Genomic DNA, 26,175 nt, shown 5'->3' with positions numbered 1-26,175 from the left:
CTGAACAGGTGGAGGCCAGAGTGCCTCTTTACTGCCTTCTTTCTACAGCTGAACTTGCCTTCAACGGAAGCTTTTACTATCATCTTTCCGTAAGCCTCTCTTGAAAAATTATTATGTAAAATTTATAGGTAGAATTTTTATGAAGGGTAGGGTGCCTCTTCCGAAGGGAGTTTCAGCTTTCATAATGTGACTCCATCGTCTGGTCCTAGTTGTTTCTGGGTGGCTGCTCTCTCCGCCTCTTGAGCAGGATTCATTAGGAACAGCCTGAGCATAGGTGTGGTGCTGGCCTTGCCCCAGATGAGCCCCTCAGAGCAGCAGGGGTGTAGAGAGACTCGGCATCTATCTAGTAAACAGCTCACCACTCTGTAATTTGGAACCCAGGATCACCATGTACTTAGCTTTCCGTAAACATTTTTCACATCTCCAATGGCAAACCGTGGCTGTGTTCACACTTGTTCAGACTGCTCTTTCTGAGGCAAAACTGGGAAAGCCAGTTGGTAAAACCTTGCAGTAGGTTTTCTACCTTGGTGACCAATTCACAATTACTTTCCTGGGCAGACAAGATGCCTTCAGATGTCGAAAGGAGAATAATAATTAGATGAGATCACTGAGGAAAATGTGAAGGGGAAGCAGGTCAGTGTTGCAAACGTCAGTGTCGTTGCAGTGGGTGTGCTCTGTGGTAGTTTTCGTGTAAGTGGTTGGATCGAAATATTAAACCTGTTGAATGCTTCAAAATATACAGGAAGGCTAAGTTTCTCTTTTAATGCCTTTTCCACACTGCCCCAAAACCCTCAAGAATTTCCCACAATTTGCAGATAAGCTGACTAACCTGCAGAGCCCCTGATTTAGTGGTGACAACTGCCCTATGGAGATTAAACCAGCCTCATTCCAGGAATTTGTTCTGCTGATACACACAGGAATGTCAGGGAAAGGAATCTGGTTAACATATTTCCACCAAACAGTAGCTAACAAATATAAATCCCCCTTCAACTTTTTTATGTAGTTCTCACTTCCCTTTGTAACGTCCACTTAAAATCTATCAAACACTTATAGAGGACTTCGGGGTGCTGAAGTCTTTTTTAAAGTCACTCACCAAAAAAAAGTGTTTGAGCTGGTATTTGAACCCAGGTCACGACTCCACGGCTGCCTGTCATATTATATCTGCTCATCCGTTTTTCCCTAACTGAAAAGCTACATTTGCCATGAAAAAGATGGGAGTTTCTTAACAGTTATCAGAGAGTGAGGCTGATTTTAACAAAGAACTTTTGTTCTACGTGGTATTTTATTTTCTCCTGTTGCAATTGTAATAAAGTAATCTTGGCATAAAAGTCGTTAGAAGAACATGAAAAGACGAAGGTAATCAGTGAGTTTTAAAATTTGCATTCAGTAAACATGAAAACATATAAACCCTCTAAGCAAGTTTTTATTTATTTTCAGTCCAGAGACCTGTAGTTTCCCTACGATACCAGGAGACGGAGACGTTATTTTCCATGGAGGCTTGTGTAGAAATAGAAATTATACCTACTTGGCCTTGATAAAATGTAATTATACGATTTGAGAAGGAGTAAGATTGAACAGCATCTGGTTTGGGGCTGTGAGGGTCAGCAGCAGTACTCACGTTTCCAGGGGACCACGTCTTATGGCCTCACTGGGGAGATAAGAAAAGAGTACTTGTACATTTTAGGACATCAGCCATCACCTGTAGTCTATATGCTCTGGTCCTCTGCTGATAATATTACTGGGAGGATGCGTCGTGAGTCCTCGGCCTAGAGTGCCCCCCAGTTTATCTTTTCTAAATCACACTAAATTTTGCTTGAAGATTTGGAAAACATAGTTGTTCAAACCAAGTACAGTTGACCCTCGAACAACACGGGTCTGAACTGTGAAGGTCCACTTGTACCTGGAGTTTCCTCAACAGTAAATACTATAGCGCCACATGATCCACACTTGGTCGAATCCCCGTTTGCAGAACCGTGGATACGGGAGGAACCGAGTATGCAGTGGGCCAACTGTAAATTACACTCAGATTTTCTACTGTGTGGAGGATCAGAGCCCTTAACCCCCTTGTTGTTCAAGGGTCAGCTGTATTTATCTGCTCACCCTCTTTTCTCTCAGAATTTGCCAGAATCATTTCAGTTAGGAGGTTCCAAAAAATGCCTAATACTATGTTTCTTTTTAGACAATGTCTTTTTAATGTCATTTGCATATTCTCTGTGGTTGGCACCAGAGGGTTGGCCGCTTGTTTGGGAAGGTCTGAAACATTAAGTGCCTCAAGTGTGGTCATTTCGGTGGGGAGACCTTTTAAGACGCAGCACGTTGACCTGAAGTGGTGAAGACTCTGACCTTTAGGGCTTGTTTCAGTTGGATCACCAGAGGACCAGAGCATATAGACTACAGGTGATTGTAGATTGGTGGCAGCGTACCCTTTCTGAAAAGGGCTATTAGGTGATTCAGGAAAGTTGCATTCTTTTACATATTCGTTGAAGAACAAAACTTGGCCTCTTGGAAGAGTGAGAGCTTCCGATGTGACAAAGCTGGCCGTTTGAGTGGTAGCTTCTTATGTTTGTATAACCCCCAGTTATAGGGGGTTTGTCTCAGTTTGTCTTTAAAGACTCTGAGTGGGTCCCTTAGAGTCAGGGAGGTAGAAAACTCAAAGGGGGAAAATGATTTGCATTTCTTTCAGCGTGGGCTTAAATTTGTTTATTGACTTCCCTCACAGACTAGTAACAGGCCCTCTGGCGAGGTTGCGCTTTGTTTGGTGGGGAGCTCCAGTGACACTTGGTTTGGCTCTTCTCCCAGATGATCTAGACTAGATGTCCTGGCTTCCAGACTGGTTTCTGTCACGTGAACAGCACAAACTTCCTAACTCGAGATCTGTGTTATATTGGCTTTAGGGATTTATGCCCTAAACCCACGGTTAAAGTATTGAGTCATGACAGAATAGTCGTTGCCAGCTTTTCAGGGTAGAGACCTGGAGGTCCCCTCCTTTGCTCTTTATGTGAAGAGGGGCTATTCTCTGGCAGGAGTCCATGGCTTGGGCCTGGAACAAGACTGTTGATTATGTGCTGGTTGAGGCTTGGTCTGGCTTGAGGGTGTGCATGCACTTCATTTGGGTTCCTTCCTCCCTTATCTCGGGAGGAAGTAGGGGAGGAAGGGGACTGGTTCTGGCTTCCACTTTGCATGCCCCCCTCCCCCACAGTGATGCAGGCGGACCCAGAGGAGGGAGTGTGCTTTGCTTTTGCTGTGCTGCTTACACAGTGGAGCAGGAAGTGTTTTCAGGGTGGCAGAGGCTTATTTGAATGTTTGGATTTTGGTTTCCCCGTCCGTGGTGGGATGCCCTCATTGTTTTCCTCTTGTCTCAGAAAAGTCACCGGGTTGAGAGGATTGACTGCTGGGTGAATTTCCAGGAGCCACTCCAAGAAATGCCCTATTAGAACATCCTTTTGGGACCAAGCGTGTGGGAAGGGCTGTCCCTCCACTGGACTCACTGAGAAACGCCCTTTCCGTTTCCTGATGGAGAGGATGTTGAAACTTACGGGGAAAACACATTCCGTTTCAGACGTTTCTCCTACAGCCTTTAGACTGCAACCCATCATTTTTTAAAGCTCCAAATAGTATTTGGCATCTGGTGTTCTTGAAATGAAACCAGACATGAGGAATGTGAGATGGGAGAGAGATGGCCAAGGAAAGAAGCAAAGCAATTTTTTCCTTTCACATTCTTCTTGATAAGAGAATTTGGGTTAACATTAACATGTTGAAACCCAAGTCGTATGTCAGAGCCCTCTGCAAAATGTGAGGTAAACTGCAGCTCTGAAAACAATAGGTTCGCTAATTAAAACTGAGGGTTCTCTTAACCTTTCTCTTTAAAATTGCACTTGTGGCATAATTTTTTTTTCTTGCCCTTCTTTTTATGTCTGTGACATTGTTTCAGTAATTCCAGAGACCATTTATAATAAACAGTGACAATATTTTAGTGGTAAAATGATAACTGGAGAATTAAATGCAAAATACTATCTTGATTAAAATAATAGACGTGGAGCTCGACATACATGGTGCCCACTGCGTTTCGTGTGTCCATGCAGAAATTCTCAACTGTTTAACCAAGTTGGTAGCAGGAAGGGACCACCGTCTCCTTCTTTCCCGTCCTTCAGCATGTAAGCTGTTGTTTTCCCCGTAACCACTTTGATTAGAGGAAGACCTTGGTAACTTAGCCAGTGAGTGTGTCCCTCAGCCATCTTATAAATGTGGCCATAAGTCCCTGATGAGCCAGCGAGACTGATGTACGTATCAGTGCAAATCTGTTTTGTCAACACGACCTTCCATTTTCCCCCATATGTTAGGTACTGCTCATGTGTAGCTTTGTGGAAAGCAAACTTTCCATATTACGTATGTGTTGTGACTTGGCATTATCAAAGGAAAAGTATTAAAGGGGGTTTTCTTGTGGACTGTTTCTGTTCTCTAGTTTTGTTGTTTTTTTTTTTTTTACTCATCATAATTGTAAACAACATTCCCGCAAATTTGGTCCTCATTTTTTGACTGTTATCACATTGAGACTCTTGTTTGTTTTGGTAAAGAGCAATACAAATGACTCTGACTTCGAGCTAGGCCACAGATGGATTAAATTTCTGATTCTTTGCTAAGCAAAATGCACCTGCTCCAGAATCTTAAGCAACTTTTTAATTGCTTCCTTGTGCACGGCATAGCAATAGTCATCTGTAATGCTATAGGTGGATTGCTGTTTGGGTGTCCCAGAAGCACCTTCTCCCCTCTGCAGCAGGGCCAGAAGCTGAGATGAGAAGATGTGTTCTGGTTGAGGGCCCAGCTGTCCTGGTGGAATTAGTCCTTTCCCTCAGGCCGATCTGATTGAAAAGGGGGCCAAGATGTGGAAACATCGGCTGCTGGTTTCAGTAACTACACATTTCCTCTTCAGTGGCCAAAAGGACCAGCTTCACTGCTCCCTAAATGTCCCCACTAGGTGTGATCTCCCTAGTCTGTGAGTTTTCTTCACCTATTTCTCTAGCACCTAGCACTGAGTCTGGCCTATGGAGGCTCAGGTATGATAGCTGAGTAAGTGGATACATCTTGGGCGAAGTGTTCACTGAATGTAAGGAGGGGGGAAAATGTCTAAAAGATTCTATCAGCGGATTTGTTTCCAATGGAGTTTACTTGAGGATGGGTGGAAAAACCAAGTACCAGCCAGTTCGGCCAGAGAGAAATTTCTCACTGTAGGGAAGCTGCAGATACCGCCAGGATGAAGTCTGTTTGTGAGGCTACTGTCGGCATCAGAAATCTTGACAAGTGGCTAAAGAGCACTAGGCAATCTGATTGCCTTCAAATGTTTTGGCAGTTGTGAAAAACAGATCTACAGGCAACTGTGGGAAGAACACCGAGTCGCACCACCCTGAAGTTCAGAGATGAGACCATCTGTTCACTTAGGCATTTGTGCTTTTGCATTCAACAGACATTTATTGCAAATATACTGTGTGCCAGGCACTGAATGAAACTTGGTCCCTGCCTTTAGGATCTCATAGTTTAGTGGGGGAAACAGACATGAATTAAAAAAAAACACCCAAACCAAAAAAAGACAACTATGTATATGGTGTCGGGGGTGTGAAAAGAAATGTGTGACCATCTCTGGGACATTGAAGGGTCATAAAAGCAGCAGTATTGGAGTGTGGTCTTGACTGGTAAGTGGAAGATAGTCAGGTAAAGATGGAAAGGAGCACCTAGGCTGAGGGGACTGCAGAGGGATGGGCTCAGAGGTGCAACTACTGCTGCGGGCATGTGTGTATGGGGCGGGCACAGGGGTGCACAGCAGTTAAGGTGTGGGAGAAGAGGGTAGAAAATAAAGGAGGGTCTTTATTTGGTCCAGGCTGGGAAGTTGGACCATATCCAGGAGACACTGCAGAGCCCAGTGACACAGTCGGATTTATGACGTGCTGAGAATAAATCCCAGATTCCTCACTCCGGTGTACAAGGCCCTGGGGTCTGGGCCCCTGCCCCCTGCAACCTCAGCTCTCTTAACAACACTCCCATTACTCGCTATGCTCCAGCCCCACTAGTCTTTCTCCCTGATTCAAATGTGCCGAGGTCCCCACCTGCCCTGGGCTGCTACACACACTCCTGCTGCCTGGAGTCCTCTTTCCTGACACTCTGCAGAGCTCGTCCCATTTATGCATCAGTCTTCACTTTAAATGCCCCCTCTCAGATCACACTATCTAAAGTAGCTGTCCCCTCCCACCAGCACCATCACCAGCATTTTCTTTCATTTTCTTCTTGCATCGCCTGTAACACTAACTAAAATCAGTAATTATGTTATAGTTTACTTGATTCTTTTACCTGCTTTCTTCAAATCAAATAAGCTCCCTAAAGACATATTCTCTTATTTTCAGCCTTTTTTCTTTAGTACCTAGCACAGTGTTTGGCACCTGATTGATAAACATTGGACACAATGAATTAAATGGATAAATGTGATGGACTAGGGCAGCTGTTGGCAGCCTTCAGCCCACGGGCCCACGTGGGCACACCACCTATTCTTGTATGTTCCATGAGCTAAGAATGATTTCCACATTTTTAAATGGTTTAAAATAAATATTTGTGACATGAGAAAGTTATATAAAATTCAATTTTAGTGTCACAAATAAAGTTTTATTGGCACACAGGCACACACCCTTGTTCACAGAAATGTCTTTCATGTTGTGGCAGGCTTGAGCAGTTGTGATAGAGGCTTAATGGCCTACAAAGCCTGAGATAGTCACTATCTGGCCCTTTTCAGAAAAGCTTTGTCAACCCCTAGACTGGGGTCAGGAAGAGGAGTTAAGAAGCTGTTGTAGTCATTCACATGAGAGATGAGAGGAGGCTGAACTAAGCAAGCAGGTTCTCTGACCTCTGCAAACCCCACTCCCAACAATTAGGCTGTTCTGAATAAACATCTCTTTGCCTTCACCAGCAAATCAAGTCTCTCGCAGATTACTCTTCTAATTGCCCCTCTCCCTGCCAAGTCTCCTCTTAAATCTCATGTGTCAAATGGGGATGATGGAAAGAAGTGATGGGTGTGAATGTGCTTCTAGAATCTTGTACACAGGCCGTTGTTGGGATCACTCGTTAGTGAAGTGCTAGAGCAGTTAAGAGAGCTGGCCAGAAGTGCCTACTGCCACTAAGGGGTCAAGTGAGATGATTACTTTTGCTTCCTGTTTTGGTCTATATCCAGGAAACTAGGCTCTGAACAGTGGAGCTCCAAGTAAGTGCGTTAAAAACGGTTGCTTGTTGGAAATCTCAAAGTTTTGCCGTCATCTACAGTTTAAGGATGGGCTTAGTGGAGGACCTTGTATTTGGGGTTCCACGGAAGAGCCAGAATAAAAACTTGGTCTTTGGGATTTACTGAGGCTTTTAAACACAAATCACCTATCAAAGGCAATATTTGTCCTTATTAAAATGATGTCAATTAGGTCCTTAAATGTAATAGGCCCTATATCTCATTACCCGTCTTAGAAATTAGCCAAGACCCCTTAGTATTCTTCTGTTTATAGAACTGTTGGCATATTTTTAAGACTTGAAAAATGCTTTGGACTGAATTTTCTTAGATCTTAATGTCTCCTCTGCTCCCCTCTTCTATACCGCCAGAACGTAGTATAACTTGTGTTTAAGCGAAACAACTTGTAAAATGCAAAAGTAAAGTAATTACTCTCTTTATTAGTTTCTCAAATACATTGATTACCCTCCTATATGTGTGAGGCACTGTGCAACACATGCCGTGGGCACTTTTCCCTATGGAGTTGACTCTTCAATGGGGGAAGAAAGACCCAGACCACAGATTACCATACCTGTTGGCTGTGCATCGTAGAGGGTCTCAAAACGCTAAAAGGCCCAGATCATGTTCAGATGGGTGGGTAGGTTAGCAAGACTGTCTGCCAATGAACTTGAAGGCTGAGCACGGACCCTCCATGAGCTGGCCTTCGCCTGCTTTGTTTCCTTGACCTCATCTCCAAGCAGCCTGAACACTGCCTCCCCTGCCCCCTTCCACACACATGCACGTGCAGTCGGACCTTGACAGTAGCCTCTGAACAGTCTCTCTTCAGTTGACGGACCAGCAGTGGTAGGGTATGTGGGACACTTGAGTGGGAGGTGGTTCCTGCCCTGAGGACACACACCGGAGACAAACGTGAACAGTTATAGTTTAATGAGATAAGTCTTATCTCCCATCTCCTGGTGTACATCAGTGCCATTGCTGCCTACCTGCTGGTTAACAAAGTGCAAGAATTGTACACTTAGAGAAAGCCTTATAGCAATTTGACATTACTGAGATATTTGTACTGTATTTTACAAAAATATGTTTGTAACAGATTGGTGGGAAAACCGTCCTTCACCACAGTTTGAGAAGCTGGTGTGTAGATCACCATAACTTAGAAGTTTTTGATAGGAACAGTTTTACGTACACATTTCCCCCTCCTCTGTCACAGAAACAAGTAATCATATAAAGTGTTTTTTAAAAATCTTATCTCGTTTTATTAATTGTGAAAGTAGTATTGTGAGAACAACTTGGAAAGTACAAGAGTTTTGGGGTTTTTTAAAAGTAATCCATACAGCTGACATGAGCTAAATGCTGCTTATATTTTAGTGTATTTCTCTTGTCCTTCTTTTCTGCCCATGTATCAATATATACATTTTTTTCATACATAAATGGGACATTGTGTACCTATTTTTTATTTCATATATCATAAGTATTTGCATGTCATTAAATATTCTTTTTAATTTTTTATTAAGTTATAGTTAATTTACCATATTATATTAGTTTCAGGGGTATAACATAGTGATTCAAAATTTTTGCAGATTATATTCCATTTATAGTTTTTATAAAATACTGGCTATATTCCCTGTGCTGTACGATATATCCTTGTATTAAATATTCTTTTTCAAAGGATTGCATGGTGGTCTATCATCTAGTTGTACCATAATTTATTTACCTTTTTCATATAGTTCTCTATTACTAACACCTATTTTATGCCCTTGTTTATTTGTTCTTATAGCTTTGTTCTTGCATCCCCTTGTTTCAAAGCTCTTATAGCTTTGAAAATTTTTATAAAAACACCTTTGATAGTGTCTCTGAATATATCCGTGGAATATATTTCCAGAAGTTGATATTCTAGGTCAAAATTGTGACTATTTTAAGGGCTTAATAAATTGCCCTTCAGAAATGTTGAACCAAATTTCATCTACCACCAGCAGATGAGGCTTACTGCATTGAGTACTCTCAGGACTGGTACTGTCAGGGTGGGGACACTGTTGACAAAGATAAGGGCAGAAGAAATGAGTGGACCACCTGGATGGAAGATGTTGGGAGTGCAAGATATTTATGGGGCATGGAAAACGGTCTGTTGGCTAAGTGTAGGATACTTTTAAGGAAATAGAAAAGACAGAAACAGTGAGTTGGAATTGGATTTGATAGCACACTGAAAGCCAATTTAGAATGGTGTTGGTAGGTTTTAAGTAGGGAGATGGGACCCTCCAGGGCTCAGCTACGGGAAGATGTTATACAGCACCACCTGTACCATACCACCCCTCACTCCCCGTGTACTTGCCCCTTCCCAGCTCATGCCTTTGTTTGCACTGGTCCCTCTGCCTAGTGCCCTGCTTTCTAACATCTGTCAAAATTCCACACAAGCATCAGGGACCAGATTCTTCCCTACGTAGTTCCTGCTTGATTACATAGCACTTAACTGTATAACATGTCATATTACTTTTGTAATAATTATTTGGTGCACTACTCTCTCCCCCCAGATTATAAGCTCCTAGTGACCCACTCCTTTCTGTATCCTTAGGTATCTACTATCACGCCTGGCATATAGTAGATATTAATACACATTTACTAAAGGAATCCCAGGTACTGCATATGTCTCATATGACCTTGCATAAGTATTCCTTAGGTCAGGAGATGTATGCTTCAACAGAATGCGATATTGGTATCTCGGCTAAGTCTTTATCCCAGAGTCAGTTAGGTCATCACAGAGGGCTCCATGACCGATACCTTGCTCTTAACCTCTTTTCTCCCTTCCCAACTCAGGACTTCCAGTTGCTGGCTTTCGGAGGCCACTGTCCCTTAAAGTGAGTGGAGAGCTTGTCTCTAGGAGTGTTTGCGAAACATAGTTGTTTATGAGAATTTTTACTCGAGTTTGCATCATTACACAATCAAGAAACTGGTGACAGATTTTGGAATTGGATTCTCTGATTTGGAAGAGATGCTGAAAGTCCATAAGTTGGATTTTACTTATAAAAAACTTAAGAACAAGAACAAAGTTCAACGAAGCCATCCATTTCCTCACTATGCAGAATTAACCATTGTTAAATGTTGACACACTTGCTTCTGGTCTCTCTTCTGTGTGTATACTTTTATTTTTAAATGCATAAATGATGTATGGATACATTGTTCTTTAAAAATTTAAATCGTACAGATAAAGCTTAAAGACCCCTTGACTTTCATCCCCATGCCCCATAGTCTAAAAGTTTTTTGAAGTAAAGTCCTTTGTTTAAATGAGACTTTATGTAAAAGTCTGCTGTTAAATATGTGAGTATCCCACGTACATGTGTCCCATGTACTGTCATGTGCTGGGGGCACAGCAATGAGCAATATATGCAGGGCCCCTGCCCCCATGAAATAATCACAGTGGATAATTTGAAATAGTGGTACTTGCCCTGAAGAACTTCAAACAGGGTAAAGGGATAGAGAGTGACTGAAGCATGGAACAGGACTGGGGCAGATACAGTGGTTGGGGATGGCTTTCTGAGAAAGTGAAATTCGTGCTGAGGCCTTAATGATGAAAAGAACCAGCCGTGCACAGATGTAGCCAGAACACGCCAGTCAAGGACATGGCTGATGCAAAGGCCCTGAGGCAGGACCCAGCATGGCCAGTGTAGTTGAAGTGCAGTGACCCATACGAAGAAAGCTACAGGGTGAGGTGGGGAGGCAGGCAGGAGCCAGATTGTGGTGCCCTTGGAGGCTGTTGCCTGGCCTTTGCATGTTCTTATAATTGCAGTGAGTAGCCTCAGGACGTTTTTATAAAATAAGATCGATACCTAATATATCAATATCCAAAAAAGTATAAAAGCAGAGCTGCTGGAATTGAAGCTGGAGTGGGAAGCTCAAGTCAACACTTGCTGAAAATCTCTAATCTCTCTCCCGTCTCCCATCTAAGAGTTGGGGTACCTTACACACCTTAGGCATTTCTAACAGCTAACTTCAGTCTGAAGACAATGGAGCCAGGGACTCCTCACCTGCATCCTATCCCAATCACAGACATTAGAAAATTCTTCCTTATGTCTCCTTACAGCTTTACCCATTGTTTTGTTTTTTAATAAATTTATTTAATTTATGGCTGCATTGGGTCTTCGTTGCTGCGTGCGGGCTTTCTCTAGTTGCAGAGAGTGGAGGCTACTCTTCGTTGCGGTGCGCGGGCTTCTCATTGCAGTGGCTTCTCTTGTTGCGGAGCACAGGCTCTAGGCGCGCGGGCTTCAGTAGTTGTGGCACGTGGGCTCAGGAGCTGTGGCACGCGGGCTCCAGAGTGCAGGCTCAGTAGTCGTGGCACACGGGCTTAGTTGCTCCGCAGCATGTGGAATCTTCCCGGACCAGGACTCGAACCCCTGTCCCCTGCATTGGCAGGCAGATTCTTAACCACTGCACTACCAGGGAAGCCCTACCCATTGGTTTTAAATTCATCCTGGGGGGTGACACAGCTCTGACCCTGTTTCTATGGATTCGCCCATAGAAATCAGTTCGAGGATAATTGCGGGCCTCTGCCTCCCCATCAGGTCTTCTCTTCTGTTTCAGGAAGTGCCTGCTGTAGTGTTAGCCCCGTGTCTCAGCACGTGCTGTGTTTGTCAGGACGGGGACATTAATATATTGTCTGATCATCTGTTGTGCACTCTCTGTGGTGCTCAGCGGTCACTGTAGCTTCTCCATCAAAGTCATGTGTCCACAGCTCTAAAGAATGAGTAGTCAAGACCCAACCACATCTGCTTTCTCTAATTTTTTTTTTTTTTAAAGAGAGAAATGTAGGGGAGGCTTTTAAGTGTGACTGCCAGTTTCTGTGGGATAAATCCAGACTCCTCAGCCTGGGTTGCAGCTTCTCCACACCAGCCCTCCTCTCTACGCTGACTCCCCCTGGCTCCTCCCTGGAATTCACGCCCTTGTTCCTACCATCTTCCTGGCACAGATGTGGCTCTCCTCCTCTGCCCTTCCAGCTCACCAAGGGCCAATTCATAATCCACCTTTCTTTTTCCTTTCAATCCCATCTCTTTTTAAAAACTGACAATCTACAGAAGTTATACAGGAATATGCTCTCATCATAAAATATATATATATATACATACATATATATATATATATATATAATAAAAAGTGTGTTTCCTTTCTTGCCTTTTCCCCAACCCCTTCCTCTCTCAGAGTTAGGAAATTGCTGTGTATCTTTCTAGGCCTTTTGCTATGCAGTCCCATGTAAATTATTTAGGTTTTTGTATAAGATTGTTTTTAAAAGACATTATGGCACATGTTATACACATTATTCTTTGAGTTGCTTTTTTCACTTGACAGTATAACTTAGAAATTTTTCTAAGACAATACATGCAGTTGTAACTTAAAAAAAAACTATGCAGTCATTAAAAATGTATTTTTATGGTAAAAATTCAAATTCAAAAGGGTATAAAGTGAAAAGGAGTAGTTCTCCCATCCCCTCTCTTTGGAAGTTACTGCTGATAACACTTCCCGACATATATTCATAAATGCTTTAAGACATGTAATCCTGTAGTATATAGTATACATATCGCATAGTATCTTGAACATTTTTCCATATCTACATGCACAGATGCCTCGTTCTTTTTAGTGAGTGTGTAATGTTCCATTATGTGAATATACTATCATTTATTTAACCATCTCTCTATCAGTGAATTCATTTGATCTTTTCTGTTTGAAAATCTCGGACCCTTCTAGCTCGTGTTAAGTCACTCCTCCTTTGTTATGAATTTATTCAACACAATAAACATTAACTGAGTGTCTTCTGACTTCCTGGTGCTGTGCAGGGCACTAGGGCCACCAAGTTGCTTGATACACAGCCCCTTCCCCCTGCTTTGAGTTCTGCCAGTCTAATAGGAAGACACATTCCTAAGGAACTTTGACTGTGACATGAGCTGGAATGGATAGATATGTCTTAGCATATATATTATTAATTCTGCTTGGGGAAAGTAAAGGAGAAATTGCAATCGAACCCTAGAGGATAAGTAAGAGATCCTCTAGGTGGCAAGGAAGAGAAGGTCATTCTTGCAGGGGAGTAACAAGAACAATATGGGTTGGCAAGAAAGAGCACACGATGTGCAGAGAACGGCCCAGAGCCCAATGGGATTGGAGCATATGCCATGGCGTGAGGTGGCTGGAGTGTTACTGCTTGCTCAGCAGTGGGTCATAGGAAACACTGAACAAGTGCCTAGACGGGCATGTGCTCTCTGCCCACGTTGTCCCCTATGCCCTGCAGACATTGACTCCAGATGTTGGCTCCACTGACATTGCCTCTGGCTCACCAGGCTCTTTCTTGAATTGGTCTGACTTGAAAACTATATAAATCTTATCCATTTTTGTATTCTTAACATGTCATGTCCTCTTTTCGCAGAGTTTAATCGGTCAAGAAATAGAACAGAATTCAGCTATGGCCCCGAGGAAGAGAGGTGGACGGGGGATTTCATTCATCTTCTGCTGTTTCCGAAATAATGATCACCCAGAAATCACGTATCGGCTGCGAAATGATAGCAACTTTGCGCTTCAGACCATGGAGCCAGCATTACCCATGCCCCCTGTGGAGGAGCTGGACGTCATGTTCAGTGAACTTGTGGTGAGTCTCAGACTTCCATCCCAGGGGTAGTTGGGGCTATCCAGGAGGGAGGGGAGAGGATGTGGACAGTTTGGTTAGACACAGGCTTGCCTTTCTTCAGTGAAATGGCCCCCATCCATCCCTTCGATCTGCACCCCCAACTGTCAGCACTGAGCCTGTGGAGAAGGAGAAAGAAAAGGTAGCATCACTACATCAGAGGGCTTTGCTGGTGCTTTAAGTGGAGGGATTTAGACCTTTAGGTCTTCAGATATGTGGCACGACTGCTTCCTAAGTTGCCCTTTCTAATTCCTCCCCATCCCAACCTGAGATACTTGTGTGCACAAATATTTCCTTCATCTGCTTCACACCTGCTGGGATTACCCCATGCTTCCCGCCACTCCCAGTGTGTAGTAATAGTGTCTTTTAAAAAATTAGTCATACTATCCCTCCCGTCCTTGATCCTTGGATGAAAGACATTATTACTTCAGTAGAGTATAATTATTTAGCCTAATGATAGGACTGCAATAATAACTGTTGTGGGAAGCTTTTTATAGATACTATCATATTTTAGAATCCACTATACTGAAGTGAGGGATGTATCTAGTGTAGGACCCATTCATCAAGAGATGTAGGTGCTCTCTTCAAGTTTCTGAAGCGCCTGTGAAGTAGTGTTCCTTTCCATTCTGTGTTCCGGAGGTTATTATGGTACAGTTAAGGGCACTGGCACGGGCATTAGGAAGACCTTGGTTCAAATTACTGCTCTGACTTTATTATCTGTATCAGTATGGAAAAAGCATATGACTTTTCCAAGCCTACATTCCGGAAAGCAGAAGAAAAAAAAAAAACCACCTTCTCCTAGGTTTGATGTAATGTTTAAATGAGAATAATGCAGAGTGGGAATGGCCCAAAGCCTGCCCCTTCTTAGGGGTTCAATAGACGTTACACGAGGGCTCTATCCTCCCTTGATCACCACTGGCATTTTGTAACGGAGTTAGTTCTAATCAGACCATTTATATTGTTCAACAGATACTAGAGACTGCTATCATTTTACATGAATCTTAGGTCAAAAAAGTAACATAGGCTGTGTCATTGCCCTCAAGGGCTAATAACTGAACTGATTGTCACTCCAGCTTTGATGGACCAGGATTCACCTATAAGCTTCTCTTACGAGATAAGCCAAGGAGAGAGTACTATGAAGCTGATGTTTGAGTTCTGGCCTCCTCAGTGGATTAATGGGCTGATTACCAACCAAAATCGGTGGGGAAAAGAGGTGACTCCTGGCAGCATGTTTACACTTGATGACGTTGAATATTTTCAGTGTTTCAGGCATCTCTCTCTACCCTCTCCCATTCCCACTGCATGCAGAACTCTGTTCTAGATGCTAGCAAGGAGATTCAAAAAGGACAACTAGAACCTGCTCCCAAAGAGCTGACAGTTTCAGTAGTATAACAAGAGGTATAATGCCACCAAAGGAAGAGGCACACACACCTCTGTGTAAATGTGTTTTGGGGTGTAGGACACAGTGATGAGGAGGGTGGTCAGGGAAGGCTTTCTGGAGGAGGTGAGTTGTGAGGAGGGATAGAAAGTGAGAAGAGAAGTGGAGGGGATCATTGTTCATGGCCGTCTCGGTCATCTGCAGCTAGTTTATCCTGTGATAGCAAAATCTTAGTGGTTACAACAGCAGAGGCTTATCTCTTGCTGATGCTGCATGTCCCGTGTGAGTCAGCTGTGCTTCCGCTCTGTGCCATATTCTGCTCAGGACCAAGACCCAGGCCTGATGGAATAGGAAAGAGAGACATGGTGAACTGCTAGCAGGCTCTAAGCTTGTGCTTGGAAATGACACGTGTCACTTTAGCCCACATTTCCTTGGCTAATGCTGATCACACAGGGTAAGGACATATCATCCTTCTGTAGAGACTGGCACCACAAGTCACATGGCCAAGCCTGAGGTCATTGGGATGGGTGGAGGACACAGTCCTTTCCCAGGGATGGGCAGTGAATCATGTGTCAGGATGGCTATCAAGAAAGGCAGTAATGATGCACTGATGTGCTTGGTGTTATTGCCCAGTTAAAGTATTTTAAAGCCAAAAGTCAACCTAAGGAGACAGATATTGCTGAGAGATGAAGGCCTCCTCAGTGGTGGAGCTGGTGGGCAGAGCGAGTACCACTCAAAGCATCCACCTCCATTGTCCTTTCAGTTGTATTCTGTCAGCCTCCCAAAATGAGACCCAAGCCAGAGCCTTTGTGGTGGCAGCTCCATGTACATCTTGAAGACAGCTCATTGTTCTGTATTCATAAAGGAGAAAATTCCACTCTCTGCCTTATTGATGTCTTTATTCTGTGTGAAAATTGCCTACAGCTGTTAGTTGCTAAAAAGCCAATGCCAAACCAGAACTTTAAGCCAAAACGATTGGAAAACAAATTATCTTGAGGTTTGTATCTGTCCTGGTGAGTGATGGATAGATTTTTGTCTACTCTTGACTTCAGGGACTTAGACCACGGATCCATCCAACTGCCAAGGGTGTCCTGTGACACAGGAGGTGGGCTCAAAGCCACTGGGAACCTCTGCCCTGGGTTCTCTTGACTAGTCGCGGAGCAGTTCTGCCTGTGCCCATGCATAGGAGAGGGAGTCCACGTGGCCTCTGGAGTCAGAGCACGCTGCGACCTAGGGTAACTTCCTCTGAAATGGTTTCTATTGGAATTTGAGTTTATTTCCTCACCTACAAAATGGGGATAATGCCATCTCTCTGCTAGGGTTGGTGTGAAGATTAAAGAAGACAGCTTCTTTTAAAAGGCTGGCACCTAGTCATGGGTGCTTTATACCCCACATCCTAGTACAACGAGAAGGATAGGAGGTAGTTCAGGTATTTTCTGGACACAACACCCCGGGCAAATATCTCAGGCTTTTCCTTTTCTTGAAAGCTGATCTGCCTGCTGTGAGCACGCCAGTGTGGGTCCTAACTTGCAGACCATTCTGCCTCTATCTGGTGGAAAGCATCTCATCAGAGCCGGTTGTTATAAACTAGTTTCCTTTCTCTCTTCTGATGAGTCACTCATTTTGATGTATTTTAAAGTGTTACCAAATAGGTTGGTTTCAGAATTACTTACTGCACCCTTATCATAAATCTCATAAATAAAGCAGGCGTGGGTGAGAGGTCAGCCGTGTGAATCTTTAAGGAATGGAGGCCCTGAGCAGTGCCTAATACTCTAACAGTCTCCCTACCACAGGCGGGGCAGTCCAGAGCAGTCCAACCTCAGGATGTAGTGATTTCTGGAGGTCCCAGACCCACACTCTGCCCCATACCACCCCCCACCCCCCGCTTTGTTTTTAGTAACAGCTTTGTAGAGGTACAATTCGCATACCCTATAATTCACCTGTGTAAAGTGTACAATTCACTGGGTTTTGGTACATTCACAGAGTAGTGCCCCCATCACTACAATACATTTTAGAACATTTTCATCACCCCCAAAAGCAACTCCCTTACCCATTAGCCACCACTTGCCACTTCTCCTCAACCCTACCATCCCCAGGCAGCCACTAATCTAGTCTCTGTTTTTGTGAGTTTGTGTATTCTGGTCATTTCATAAATGGAATCATAATATGTGGTCCTTTGTAACTGCCTCCTTTCAGTTAGTGTAATCTTTTCAAGGTTTTTCCAAGTTGTAGTATGTATCAGTACTTCATTTCTTGTTATTGTTGAATAAATTCCATTGTATGGACACACCACATTTTGTTTATCCACTCATTGCTGATGGACAGTTGGGTTGTTGCCAGTCTTTAGCTATTATGAGTTTTGCTGCTCTAAATGTTCATATACAAGTTTTGTCGTGTGGAAATATAGTTTCAGTTCTCATGGGTATATACCTGAGAGTGGGATTTCTGGGTCATATATAACACTGTATATAACTTTTGAGGAACTTCCAGACTGTTTTCCAAAGTGGCTGCGCTGCACCATCTTACATTTCCACCAACAGTGTATGAGAGTTCCAATTTTTCACATCATTGCCAACTCTTGTTAGTTTCCACTCCCTACCGGTCAACCAGCTGCTTTTAAAACGGTTCTATACCTCCTGGAGAACTGAGGATGTGTAACTTGGGAATGTGGTGTGTGTGTGTGTGTATGTGTGTGTGTGTGTGTGTGTGTGTGTGTGTGTGTGTGAGAGAGAGAGAGAGAGAGAGACAGAGAGACAGAGAGAGACAGAGAATTGCCAAATAGAAATAAAGTCTTCTTGCCAACAATTTTTAAATGATTTGGGATATTTAAAAATAAAATATTGAGCATTAGTGTGATGTCTGCATATATTTTATGCCTTTGAGCATCAATCCTTTTTCTGTATTACCTCCTCCTCCTCCCCTCTCCACTTCTGCTTTGTCCTTTGCCTCAGCCACAAATCAAGAATGTAACCAGGGCTTCCCTGGTGGCGCAGTGGTTGAGAGTCCGCCTGCCGATGCAGGGCACACGGGTTCATGCCCCGGAGAGGCTGGGCCCGTGAGCCATGGCTGCAGAGCCTGCGCGTCCGGAGCCTGTGCTCCACAGCGGGAGAGGCCACAGCAGTGAGAGGCCCGCGTACCGCAAAAAAAAAAAAAAAGAATGTAACCAATCTGAGATTCAGCATTTTTCCCGGAAAATAAGATTCAGCTGAAGTCCTGTCTTTTCTGCAGGGTTTTTAGGTCTTAGATTATCCCCACCAACATATTTGAAGAGTGCTGGGGATGATAGCTCTGTGCACTGTCCTTGTTCAAGTAACTTCTTCCATCTTAACGTTAGCAGGGGAAGATTTCCTTGGGGAAAAACAGAAGAATGTGTTATTAATTGACAGATCGATTCTTTTGATGTATGTGTGTGTGTTAAGTGCCTGCTCTGTGCCAGGCCCTGAGGCAGCTGGTCCTTAATGACTTTGTGGGGCGGAAGGTCTAGCAGGGGAAACAGGCAACAAAACAGGCACTCTTATCCACTGTGACTGAGGGCTGTGAGAGGGGCCGCTCCAGCAGTACATTTTCCTGGGGAAGAACCTTTATTCCCCTCTTTTTTCACAAGGTGAGAGTTGATTCCCAGGTTCTATTTCCATCACTCTTAGCTCTCTTGCTGGGAAGTAATATTCTCAGCTTCTCTTCCAACTCCTCTTTGGAATATGCATAGCTTAGTCTCTCTCCCTTTCTCTAATTCTCTGCAAATCAACCTGCCTTCAGAAAGCATACATTCTGTGACCCCTGGTGCTATAAATTTCATAGGTTTGAACCCCCTTGGGGAGTTTGCAATTGTCCAGCTGTCTCCATGACGGGTGGCTAAGTGTCTAATTCAGCACTGAAACCTCAACAAGCCCACTTGTCTACAGATGAAAGTTGGGTTCTCCAACCCAGCTTTCAGGAGTGAAAAGGAAGGTATTTTGATCTCCATTTGCTTGATTTCTTAACCTAGCTGTCATTTAATTCCATTCTTGTTGGGGAAGGAGGATGCTGCTTACTCACACCTACCCCCAAGCCTCACAGGTACCTAATGTGGAAGGATCTTGGAAGCCTTCCTGGAGGAAGTGATATTTAATGTAAGACATGAAAAACTAGAAGGAATTATCCAGGCGAAAAGGAGAGAAAAGAGTGTTACAGACAGTGAAAACAGCATGTATGGGATTGGGAGGTGAGAGAGAAAATGTGGAAAGCTCAAGGAACTGAAAGTTCAGTGTGGATGGAGTGTGAAATAGGAGCCTGAGCGGATTGGGGTTCTGAGAGCCAGGAAAAGGGGATGGGGATGGTTGTGTTGATTTAATTATATATCTCAGATTCTTATTTGAACCAAAGGACAGTACCTCTGCTTTCTTACAGGTTTTCTCAATGAACTAAATATACCAAAGTACGTAAAAATATTTTGCTGTCTGGTTATATTTACAAAAATAACCCTTGCTCATTGCAGTCTCTTACTGACACCTCTTACTGAGGTATCAGTAAGTTTTAGCAAAAAGTGTCATGTCTCCTTGGGTAGATTCTGAGTATGTTTTCCGTTGAGTCCAGTTGTTGAGGTGAGATGCCTTGTTTCAATGCTTACCTCCTCTGCCTACTTTAATTTTGAAATGGAAAGGAAAGAGAATTTACTAAGAGCTCCCTTCCAATTTTCTATCCAAATACATAGACTCCTGAATATGCCAAGAGTTGATGGGCTGAGGGTATCCTGCAGAATATTTCACAGGAACAGCCATATTGGAACTGGTATCTCCTCACAGGTTCCCTCAGTTCTCTTGCCTTGTGAAACATCAGAATGTACAACTAACTGCTTCTCCTGGGTGAGGTTTTAGGTGCAAAACCAGGTTTATGACAAGTATGATCATTATTTTAGAATGGTACTTGGAATCAGTTTCACAGACTGACCAGAGGAAAACTTTCCTTTCTAATATAGTACATCACTGTGAATTTATAGCTAGTTGGGAATAACACGCAGTATGGACCCAAGTTTTCCTAAGCCCGAAATGTTACCAATTCCATTTACAGTGTTTCCTGATTAATCTGCCTTCTTTCAAATTCAGTGTTTAGTCTACCATTTATTTGGCCAATGGGTCTAATGTTCTGGGATAATTTGTTATACAGTGCTGTGCCTTCCAGGAAACATAAAATATTTTAAAGAAACTTATTGAGAAATTTATTAATGATCACCTTTTATGCAGTTGAGGACTGTCAACAAAAGTTAACGTCTCAATGGGGAAGATAGTGATGGTGGATAATGAGAAGATTTGTATGTTCATAAATACAATAACTTAGTATGGGTCAGTTTTACGGTCATTAAGTCCTGAGGACACTCTCAACATTAGTAACCAGAATAGACTTTGAGAAATGAAGAAAGTAGGAATGAGAGGATTTAGTTGATGTATCAGAGTTAGATGAATTCACAGTCAAGGTAAGCTGTGCCAGATGAATTCCCTTGGGAACCTACATCAGTAACCTCTTCATTTTTCATTATGTTCTGAAGTCACTTTGGTATGAAAAGAGCTACAGGAATCAAAGTTAGTCTTATGATTTACCAGTGTTCAGATTTTGTTCTTTTACTAGCCATGTGAATTGGTACCCATCTTCTCAGGCTATCAACATAATTTCTTTTATTACTAGGGCTATTTTAAGCGCTCTTTAACAATAAAATTTTTCCATTATCACCAGAATTGATGAAAAGTTTCAACACTTTTTATCTGTTTATTTTTAAAACTTGCCTTTTATATGAAGACCATGACTAAGAATAGAAAGTTTCTTGCAGGAGCTATTCAGTTCCTTGTCTCCAAGAAAGATGAAAAAATTGGGTAGCAGGAACATTTGACATTAACCTGATGGAAGAACCAAAAAACTGCTTTGTAAGAAGTCATATTTTTAATCTGTTGTTCTTAATTGGAGTGTAAAGGATTGCTTGGTGATTAAGCAGAGGAAATCAGACTGTATAAAGACTTCAAAGATATATCTAGAATAGTCTCAAAATGTTCAGTTGTCTGGAAGCCAAAAATCATAGTCTAATGAAGGAATTGATATCAAAATTGTTCAATTTCCATGAGGTTAATTTTGTTTTTTCAATTGACAAACCTATAAAAGTCAAAAGAGAAAATCCTGTTTATCTAAAGCACATAGTTAGTTGACAGAGAAGGAAAAAAATACTGAGTAGATATTCCCTTGACACTGTGGCATTTTTGGATAAATCAACTTGATGGGTTCATAGAAAAATGTTTGGAACAGTATGAAAACATGTAATACATCACAAAGGGAAGTGGGAGTGTAGATATGGGCTTAAATGTGTTCAGTGCTAAAATTCCTATGGGGTAGATGTGAACTACTGCCAATATACAGTCAATTTAAAGGTGACCCTAAAACAATCCTAAACCCAGAACTTTATAAACAAATTATTTAGGCCCTGAGAACACCTGATGATTTGCGAAACAGGGGATGTGGATATAGGTGGTTTCGCTTGCTTTTATCTATTGTACTTTTGAACAGAACTTTGTAATAAATCCAGGAATCAAGTAGGATTGGCAGTAGATCTTCATCCCAATGGACAGTATACACTTCTTTGTACTGGTTGAGGTCCTGTCTGCTTAGAGACAGTAAGATGGTCAAGATGGTTTTCAAAGTTTTCTTCAATCTTCTGATTCACAAAAACAAATCCAGGAACGCTTAAGATAAAACCACAAAACCATTTTACTCCTTCTAGTCCTAAATTTATATCTTATCTCATCAAGACCATTCCAAATGTCCTTTTCTCCATTTACATTTTTTACTTCATGTTAGATAGTTTGTTATCAGTCCATTTATTTCTGGGTGCTTCTTAATTTAGATTAGGGACTGAAATGGGGGTGGGGACGCAGGGAGAGATGGAGGAAAGAAACATGAAACCTTTATTTATTTATTTATTTTTTTAGTACAAATACCGTAAAACCATCTCTGAACTGATAATGTTATTGAGAAAATGGTTATGAGTCCCCTTGGCCTTGATGCTTTTCATTATTAGGAGTCCTAAAGAGACGCTGAGCGGTATGTATCTACTTAGCTTTTGGCTACAACTTAAAATCTGATTGTTTAACTTAATCCTCAGGCTACCATGTGCGAGTTACACAAAGTCAGCAAACTGCGCTACTTGCCAACTCTTTACGTGTCCCCTTACAAACCAATATAGGTTTTAAAGACTGGGAGGATAATTTGATCTCCATAAGTAGTGTGGTTTAGGTAAGCTTTCAAGTGTAATTTTGAAAATGTGTTTCAGTAATGGCTAGTTTGTACAAATAACTGCACTTGAGAATATCTATTGATGCACTGGGAATCATTTAAACACCACTTGCTCTCACAAAACATATGTCACATGGCCTGCGGGAGGTGAATGCCCAATACATGGATCGTATATTTCAGCTGTAAATTGTCCTCAACTCTTTTTTTATCTGCTGTGATTGGAATCCCCTATCCTCTACCTTCAATTCCCAGAATTCCTCTGGAATTTCAAACTGTTTCTTGATTCATGTTGTAGGAGCTCAGTACCAGCTACATCTTTTAGTTATGATTTTCTGGCTCATGGATGAAGGAAAAAAAATATATATGTAATATATATAATATATATTTTTAAAAACGAGATTCCTAAAGAAGGAATTTTCCCCCTCTTGTCCAATTTTAAATGAATCTACTGGAAACATCCTACAGCTGCTAGATGTTTATTTCATTACACAATATAATTTATTTAAGAACTAAACTGAACCAAATGACTGGAAGCTCACTTAGAATATATGCATGGGTTGTTTTCAGAAAAGATGGGTATTTCTCAGATATAGAAGAGAAAGCAAGTCCTTTGCCATCTTTTAAACAATTGGTTTGAGTTTATTCACATATGGACACTCATTATGTTAAATCCACTGCGAACATGCCTCTTTGCATTCAGAGAGCAGAATGGTACGGGCATCCTATCTGGCTTTTTCACTCTCAGGATCCCCAGAGCAGCACCTGACCCAGAATCAATGCTCAGTAAATGCTTGTGGCCTGGATGAGTAACTTACTACTGCAGGATTACACCTGAGATGCTCAGGATGTATTTGAGTGAATGTATGCATGTGTGTGTGCAGGAATTAATGACGGCTGAATCATCCAGCAGTTGGGTTCCTATTTTGAATTATTCTTGAAGTAGTCCTGATAGATTTGGGCTGATTGCTGCACGCTTCCTGCATCCCTACCCACCCATTGTCATTCTGTTTACTCATCTTCATTTGGTTGTCAGTTACTGTGTGAGCGCCAGAGTGGCTGGCATGAAGGATAGCAGATTACAAGGCTAAGGGTGATGATGTCTAAGAAATATTTTCTGTCCTGAACAGTCTCTCTACCCTATATTACATGGTAAAATAAATAAATAGCTGCAGTGTGGGAAGAGACTCATTGTGCTAGATATCTTTTGACCCAATTAAAACTTAAAAGTGTCAGCTGAGCTGCCCAACAAGTCTCTGGAGGACATGCTGAGCTGGTGGGGAGGGGTCTGGGCGATAGCAGTGCTGGTGTCACTGAGGGAGGGGGACGTGTATGGAACTTGGCTTCACAGTTGTCCACAGGGCCTTAGGGTGCCTCTCTCATCTGTCACTCTATAAGCTGATTCTGTGTCTCGGGAGACAAAGTCCCTCCCTTCATTTAGGAAAACACTGCTTAGAAATTCTCTCAATTAAGCCTTGTCAACAGAAGTTGTATTAGATTATAAATATAAAAATTGGAAATTTGGGTGGCTGGATGGGTATTGGGAGATGATTTTAACGTATGTTTAGAACAGAGTTATTTATTTTAGATTACTGGAAAGCTGCTGGTGATGCAGACTAATGAAAAATTAAAGTTACTCTAATGAGTTTCTAGTTGAAATAACGCAAGGAAGCCAAATAAGAAGCCTACAGGTTTAGCAGCAGACTTTATCTAGCAAACTGGATAGTTTGCATTGCCTACTATTAAAAGTAGGAAAGGAAATAGTATAAAACAATTAACCATGGATAGTGAGGTACTAAAAATTATTTCTATTAGTCACCCTTTGCTTGTGGGATTTCTCACTTCTTTTTTTTAATATATCGAATGAAAACGCTTCTATCAGACACAGAGAACCTTGTTGTATAGGTGGTGGTGAGTCACATTGTGGTATTTTGTGTAATGACTAAGAACGTTGGCAGAAATCGTACAGGCTGAAAACCTTCAAGGTTTGTTCTCTGTGTGTACACATCCCTTTTGGGACTTAACACTCTCCGTTGTTTTCCATTTATGTCTTTCCTGACTGGTTAGGAATAGGTAATAATTCACTGAATGCACCTCTGTTTAAACAAACAAAAGTCGTATCTAACTTTCAGGTTTCCAAACCACCTCTATGAAAATAAAATACTGTTCTCAGGGTCATCGTGGTTAAATTTTAAGAGCTGTGATGTCAATTCATGGCTCCTTGATGCGAAGGTCATTTGCTGTGGTAAGGCTGGATGTTCATAAATTTAATGATTTAGTACAGCTGAATAATACCTTTTCTCCATCCATTTACAAAAGGGTAATTTTTTTGTTGCCACAGTGTCACCCTTCAGCCCTCCACGGCCTTGTCTGGCCTTTTCCCCGTGATGTGGTACTTCTCACCATGTCATGTGACTTCAGGCCTGTTCACTTGTCCCTCTGAGAGGGTTTGACTTATATCTGGTGGTGTTGAGTTGTGGGATGGGAGGCGAGGGTGGACGAGCGAGAGGGCTAAATCCAGGGAAGGCACTGCTGGTGTTGGCTGTATGTGAGGTGAACCCCAGGGGGTTGCTGCTTGCTGGGCATGTGGGAAACCTTTGGTGGGTGGGGTTAGGATGGGTGACTTGGGCCCGTTTGCTGTGGGTAAATACCTGGTGTATTTAATTTGAAGGAGAAAAGTTAGCCTTGTGTGAATAATAAAATGTTGAAAATTCTGTGAGCTCTATACAGTGAGTCAGATGGGTGATTACCTTGTCAGGGACTGTTTCAAAACCAAAACCAAAACCAAACAAACAAAGCCAAAACAAGAAACCCAAACAACCCAAAACAGAAACACATACAAAACAATGGGTTGATTGGCAGGGAGACCCCAAGGACCTGTCTTAGCTTCTCCCTCTCCTCTTTTTTTTTTTTTTTTTTTTTTTTTTTTGATGCGCGGGCCTCTCACTGTTGTGGCCTCTCCCGTTGCGGAGCACAGGCTCCGGACGCGCAGGCTCAGCAGCCATGGCTCCCGGGAGCAGCTGCTCCGCGGCATGTGGGATCTTCCCGGACCAGGGCACGAACCCGTGTCCCCTGCATCGGCAGGCGGACTCTCAACCACTGCGCCACCAGGGAAGCCCTCTCCTCATTTTTTTAATCTCCATTTCTCCCAGCGTTCATCATATGTCTTCCTACTTCTGCGTGAATATAGAGTTAGCTTAACTCATTAGAAATAGAAATCCTGAGTTCCTTTATTAGAGATTTCTCTTGTTAGCTGGAAACTCACTTGTTGTTGGCTTACTGAAATCTATTGACATGGTAGATTTTCAAAGAATAAATGCTTTAAATATTGGACTGAAGGTGTTATAAATAATCCCATATTTCAGTTTAGCTCACATCTCTGACAAGAGCTTTTCAACTCATTCAAGACCCTTATTGTATATTATCTCAAAATTCCTTCACTTGCTTTATTTAGCAAATCAATCCATTTCCTTAGATTTGTACTGTGCCAATTGTTTTCTGATTACATAGATTTCTCTAGAGCTGCCTGCTTACTCTAGAGTGTAGGACTGGTGGGGTTTCTTTGTACAGAATCTTTTAGAAGTGGGGCTTGATAATATGCTTTGTTAGGGATGAAACCCAGAATTTTAGTTCCTGCAGCTG

At 42.4% G+C, this 26,175-nt stretch overlaps 1 protein-coding gene across 3 annotated transcripts in view; it reads left to right on the top strand.

The window, feature by feature from the left end:
- DAAM1 (dishevelled associated activator of morphogenesis 1) overlaps positions 1 to 26,175 on the top strand; it is a 179,253-nt gene that overhangs the window by 52,086 nt on the left and 100,992 nt on the right. For all 3 annotated transcript variants that reach the window (XM_060142004.1, XM_060141991.1, XM_060141998.1), the window contains exon 2: positions 13,653 to 13,871. In XM_060142004.1, coding sequence (XP_059997987.1) covers positions 13,689 to 13,871 — 183 coding nt within the window. In that variant the 5' untranslated portion in view covers positions 13,653 to 13,688. The remainder of the gene's footprint in view (positions 1 to 13,652; positions 13,872 to 26,175) is intronic.

The sequence above is a fragment of the Lagenorhynchus albirostris genome, chromosome 1, assembly GCF_949774975.1.
Source record: "Lagenorhynchus albirostris chromosome 1, mLagAlb1.1, whole genome shotgun sequence".
NCBI lineage: Eukaryota > Metazoa > Chordata > Mammalia > Artiodactyla > Delphinidae > Lagenorhynchus > Lagenorhynchus albirostris.
This window is presented reverse-complemented; position numbering and strand designations above follow the sequence as displayed.